The sequence below is a fragment of the Nematolebias whitei genome, chromosome 22 (genome assembly GCF_014905685.2).
Source record: "Nematolebias whitei isolate Nwh7 chromosome 22, NemWhi1, whole genome shotgun sequence".
NCBI lineage: Eukaryota > Metazoa > Chordata > Actinopteri > Cyprinodontiformes > Rivulidae > Nematolebias > Nematolebias whitei.
The window spans coordinates 1,317,263-1,322,693 of NC_056519.1; the positions used below are offsets into that span (position 1 = coordinate 1,317,263).

The 5,431-nt window shown below is 51.2% G+C and overlaps 1 protein-coding gene across 2 annotated transcripts in view; it reads right to left on the reverse strand.

Annotated features, from left to right (window-relative positions):
- The window catches only part of lrp6 (low density lipoprotein receptor-related protein 6), a 20,071-nt gene that overhangs the window by 4,356 nt on the left and 10,284 nt on the right, over nt 1-5,431 (reverse strand). For both annotated transcript variants that reach the window (XM_037695611.1, XM_037695610.1), the window contains exons 10-18: nt 3,874-4,100; nt 3,609-3,793; nt 3,006-3,332; nt 2,724-2,926; nt 2,437-2,648; nt 2,038-2,228; nt 737-946; nt 474-599; nt 155-391 (exon numbers count right to left, since the gene is read on the reverse strand). In XM_037695611.1, the coding sequence (XP_037551539.1) occupies nt 155-391; nt 474-599; nt 737-946; nt 2,038-2,228; nt 2,437-2,648; nt 2,724-2,926; nt 3,006-3,332; nt 3,609-3,793; nt 3,874-4,100 (1,918 nt within the window). The remainder of the gene's footprint in view (nt 1-154; nt 392-473; nt 600-736; nt 947-2,037; nt 2,229-2,436; nt 2,649-2,723; nt 2,927-3,005; nt 3,333-3,608; nt 3,794-3,873; nt 4,101-5,431) is intronic.

Consider the following 5,431-nt stretch of genomic DNA (forward strand, 5'->3'; position numbering starts at 1 on the left):
GTCATGTGATCTTGGTTTAGGTCATGTGATCTTGGTTTAGGTCATGTTATCGTGGTGAAAGTCATGTGATGACTAGTTTAAGAGACATGGTTTTGTTGTGACTTTTTGAACCTGAGGTCATCGCTCTTGATCACATGACGCAGAGCGCTCTCACCTTCGCACTCGTTCTCGTCAGACTTGTCCTGACAGTTGATCTCTCCATTGCAGCGGAGGCTCATGTCGATGCACTGCCGACTGTCACACTGGAACTCTGACTCTGAACAGACCGGACAGTCCTCCTCGTCGCTGCTGTCGTCACATTCCACATAACCGTCGCACCTCCAGGTGTTTGGGATGCAGTCCACCTCCCCGGAACTGCAGGTGAACTGCTTGGGTGAACAGGTGGGTGGTTCTGCAAACAAAGCAAAGAGTCGGTCCATCTTCCCGCTGATCGTGTCGGGGCTCTGACCTCAGAACCGACAGGTGAGTTTTACCTCCGCAGGTGAGCTCGTCCGGCAGCAGCACCAGGTGGATGGGACATGAGCAGCGAGTCGTCCCGTCTCCTTTAACGATGCAGATGTGGGAGCAGTCACCGTTATCTTTCGTACACGGGTGTTTACCTGCACAACATGGAGGGCGGATCTTTACCTGAGGTGTTTATTTAAGATTCGGGTCTGCTCTCACACAAACGGCAGGAAATACAAGTTTCTGAACTCAAGCGGACCTAAAACGTTAAAACAGAAGAAGCTGGACTCACGGTAATCCTTCATGTCGAGCTCGTGCACAGCGTGGATGTCGCTCAGGTAGGCCACTCGCGCCTGCACCTTAGTGCGGCCCTCCCTCGTCGTCTTGTCGATGCGCTCGATCATCTGCTGCTGCTTGTCGATCCAGTACAGGTGGTTCCCGAACACCGTCAGGCCCACGGGCTGCAGGATGTTCGTGTCAGCAATCACGACCCGATTGGCTCCTGCAGCGTTTAACAAAATAAAAGCACCGGGAGAGGAGAAATAATAAAACGAGGGAGAGAACTTCAGGAACAAAGGCAACAAAACGGGTGAGGAGCTGAAGGGGGAGGCAGGGAGGGACAGGAGTGAACATGAAGAAATATTTACTCGCTCAGGATTTATTCTGAAACCACGTTTAAGGTTTATTTATTCCAGTTTTAACATTTAGCTACAAACAGATGGTTCCTTCAGGTGGTTCTCCTGCTGAGAACCCAAATCTTACTGAAGAATAAACCGTGAGGTTCTGAAAGGGACTCCAAACATCTGGCCTAGAACCTGCATCAGACAGAACCATCTGGACCTTCAGACACCTGAAGATATTTCAGAACCCGTTCATGTCTCGGTTCAGCACCAGGAGAACAACCAGAACTGTTTACGAACGCATAAGAACACGGACCATTTTATTAACAGGAAGTGACATCACAGCCCAGCCCTTCAAGAACAGGAAGTGACATAAACCTTTATTTAACCAGGAATATGGTAAATGGACTGTACTTATACAGCGCCTTTCTATCTTATTGAGACACTCAAAGCTCTTTACAACAATCTGTCTCATTCATACAGCTCTATACTAGATCTCTACTAAGATAATTGAACAAATCATTCTAAAGAGATTAACCAGAGCTTTATCACATTCAGACACTGATGGGACACACATCAGAGGCAGTGAGGGTTCAGTGTCTTGCCCAGGGACACTTCGGCATGTGACTGTAGGTGGATTTGAACCCCCAACTCTTGCATTGGAGGACGACTGCTCTAACCACTGAGCCACAGCCGCCCCACTCATAATATCCCACTCAGATCACAGATCTCTAGTAAGAGGCCTGGACCTGGAGGCAGACTAACATGCATGTTTTTATTCTGTGGGAGGAAACCGGAGTACCCGGAGAAAACCCACGCAGCACGGAGAGAACATGCAAACTGAAAGAGCCCAGGTCCAACCGGGGATTGAACCCAGGGCCTTCTTACTGTGAGGCAGCAGTGCTAACCACTGAGCCATCGTGCCGCCTTCAGAACACATCTCTTCAGTAACAGGAAGTGGCGTTGGACTCACCGGACAGGTCGCTGCTCTCGATGCGTCGCAGATCCGAGTCGACCCAGAACAGCTTCCCGACCTCGTTGTCGATGGCCAGAGCCACGGGTTTCCCCAACCCGCTGAAGAACAGGACCTCGCGCTCCGTTCCGTCCAGCGCTGCTCGCTCGATCTTCGGCGAGCGTTCCTGCAGGTTGGTGAAGTACATGTACCTGCAGGAGACGACAGGAAGTTCTGACCCACTCCGACCCAAAGGGAACCAGCATGTAAAAACTACAAGACTTTTAGAGCAGATCTTCCTGAGACCGTCTCGTACGCGACACGGAGGCTTCCTGAACAGAACCTTCAGAACATCAGAGGGACTTTCTGACTCTTTGGACTCAAGGCTCGCTCAATGAAAAGATGAATTCTGGTACCGACCCGCGCTCGGGGTTGACCACGATGGCTCGAGGTTTGTCCTTCTCGCCCCGCAGGACCACGCCCACCCTGCTGCCGTCCGTCCGGGTCACGTTGATGACGTTGGTCACCTCGCTGGTCCAGTAGATGAAGCGGCTGTAGATGTCGATGCTCAGGTCGTACAGCTGCAGACCCGGACCGGGCCCGGCCACAGAACTCGACACCACCGTCATGCTCTGACAGGACGATAACGCAGGTGGATCAGAAGCAGACCTGAAAGGAGACACCAGAACCTGGAGGACCTGCGGTACCTGGTTCCCGTCCTCCTGGGCGCGGCGGATGACGCTCTGCTTGGAGTCGATCCAGTAGAGCTGCTTGTCGAGCGGGTCGAAGTCGATGGCCCGGACGTTCTTCAGGTTGTGGACCGGCAGGATGATGTCGGGGCTCTGCTGCTCGTCGATCACCATCCGGTTGATGGAGTTCTTCTGGCTGAAGAGCAGGAACGAGGTGGGAGCTGCCGGAGAAACAACAAGTCACACCTCGAAGACACCGGCTCTGACCCTGCACAAGCCCGAACCGGACCCGCCTCTCACCGCTGCAGGTCTTGTTGTCGGCGTTCAGGGAGAAGTGGGCGGGGCATCGGCAGACGAAGCCTCTGACGGGGACGGCGAGGCACAGGTGGGAGCAATGACCGTGGGTGGAGGCGCACACGTTCCAGCCCCCCTGTCGGGACGAGTGGAACACCAGGATGTCCATGACGTAGTCCAGGTGGCCCTGGATCAGGGTGCGGTTCTGACCGCTGCTCTTGTTGGCCCGCTCGATGCTGCGCTGGCTCCAGTCTGTCCAGTAGATGTAGTCCTGGAACTGGGTCAGACCAAACGGGTGAGGAAGGTCGTCAGCGATCACCTCCCGGTCCTGACCTGGAGAACCAGAACACGAGAACATCAGAGCCAGAACCGGGCCCAAACTAGTCCAAATCAAGCTCAAAATCAGATCCAAACCAAACCTGAAACTGGTCCAGATCAAACCTGGAACCAGTTCAGACCCTCAGAGAGATTCAGAAGAATTCAAACTTTAGCAGAAAACGTCTCGTGGACCGCAGGCCCGGTTCTAACAGAACTATGTGACCCAGGAGCAAGCGGACCCAGCGGTTCTGCTTCAGCTCTAGGACTGTTCTGTTGGACCTCTGCTCTCACCGAGCATGTTGGACGACTCGATCAGGGTCGTGTCCAGGTCGGTCCAGTAGAGCCGCCGCTCCGAGTAGTCGATGGTGAGTCCGTTGGCCCGGCCCACGTCGGCCACCAGCGTGACGCGGCCCGTTCCGTCCATCGCGGCCCGGTCTATCTTTGGTTTCCCTCCCCACTCGGTCCAGTACATGTACCTGTGGAGAATCGGGTCAGAACAGAACCTGTGAGATGAACCGGGCCTGCGGGCCGGAGATAACCAAGCTGCAGTTCTTACCCCTCAGCAGGATCCAGAGCCAGAGCTCGGGGGCTGTCCAGATCTTTCCAGACCAGAACCTGCCGGTGCTGCCCGTCCAGTTTGGCCACTTCAATGCGGTTGGTGCCGGTGTCGGCCCAGTACAGGTTCTTCCCCAGCCAGTCCACCGCCATCCCCTCTGGATAGTCAAGTCCAAACTGGACCACGTGTTCCAGAGCACTGCCGTTCATGAAGGCCCGGCTGATGGTCTGCAGAACCACAAGCCCAGGTCAAAGTTCTGGTTCAGATCTTACACAGTAACACACATGGAGTGGACTTCAGGAAGCTCTGAAGATGCTCCGGTCACCCACAGATTTAACGAACGGCTCTGAATGAGATTAAAAATGTTCGGTTCTTAACGTAACGAACTGCTGCGGTGACAAATCTACAAATACTCACATTCAAACATTCATCTGGTTTATTTTTTAAAGAATCTACATTTTTAGTTCTGCGACTCTAAATCGATTTAAAATGTGTTTAATTTTTTTCCGCTCTTACTCCCGAGCGTACTGCATGTCGCGTTACGTGTCCGATCGAACGCTGAAGGATTGAGCCGTGCAGGCCACCGTACAGCAGCTGGTTAGCCAGCTCCCTTTATCTGAATGGAGCCTGCTAGCATGGAGGAGAGCACGAGTCAACTCGCTGCTTCGTCTTTAAAACTCGTTCCACATCCTACCATGTTCCGGGGGAAGACAGAGCTTCACAAGAGCACGGCTGTTTACAAGAAGAATAAAATAAAACGGACGTACAGTATTTTGAACAACAAAATGTGCAGAAGATGAAAGAGAAGCAGCCGACCAGCGAACTCTAAAAACAAACTTCCAGCTGATTCTGCAAAGTCTGTGCAGAGTTCCCTCCGTCTCCTGCGGCAGCACCAAGGACTCGTGATCTCACAGCTCAGTGGAGGTGGCGGTTTATTTTAATACGCTGGAGTCAACGTTCGTTACTCCGTCATGTAGGTTTATAGTGATGAAGCTGCGCCACAACTCCACCATGAAACAAACAAAGTGGGAGAAACTGATGCAGCTCAAAGGTAACGGTTGTTTATCAGATTACAATGAAACTTATGGACACGTCGTTCAACAAACTTTATGGAATTTGTCTTTTTAACACGTTCAAGAGATGAGACACATCTGGAGTCCAGATGTCTTCTAAATGAGACAGTTTATATCATTTATACATTTTATAAATTACAGTTCAGAAGGGGTTTGTGCAAACTTGCACAGGTTTTTAAATTTAGTTAAATATTTACCAAACATGAATCAATATGTTAAGACTGAAGTCGGTATATTTCATATTAGGTTCAGTTTTGAAAATATAACAAATGTTAGAACAATATGGTTAAAATAACTGAAGTCTGTATTTTATGTTGAGTTAAAGGTTAATGTAGTGTGTCTGGTAGGATGAAGTCTGTTTACGTTTGTATTTACAGATTTTAAATTATTTGTTTGTGATGGACTGGAGACCTGTCCAAGTGTCCCTGTGTTGGACTAGAGACCTGTCCAGGTGTCCCTGTGATGGACTGGAGACCTGTCCAGGT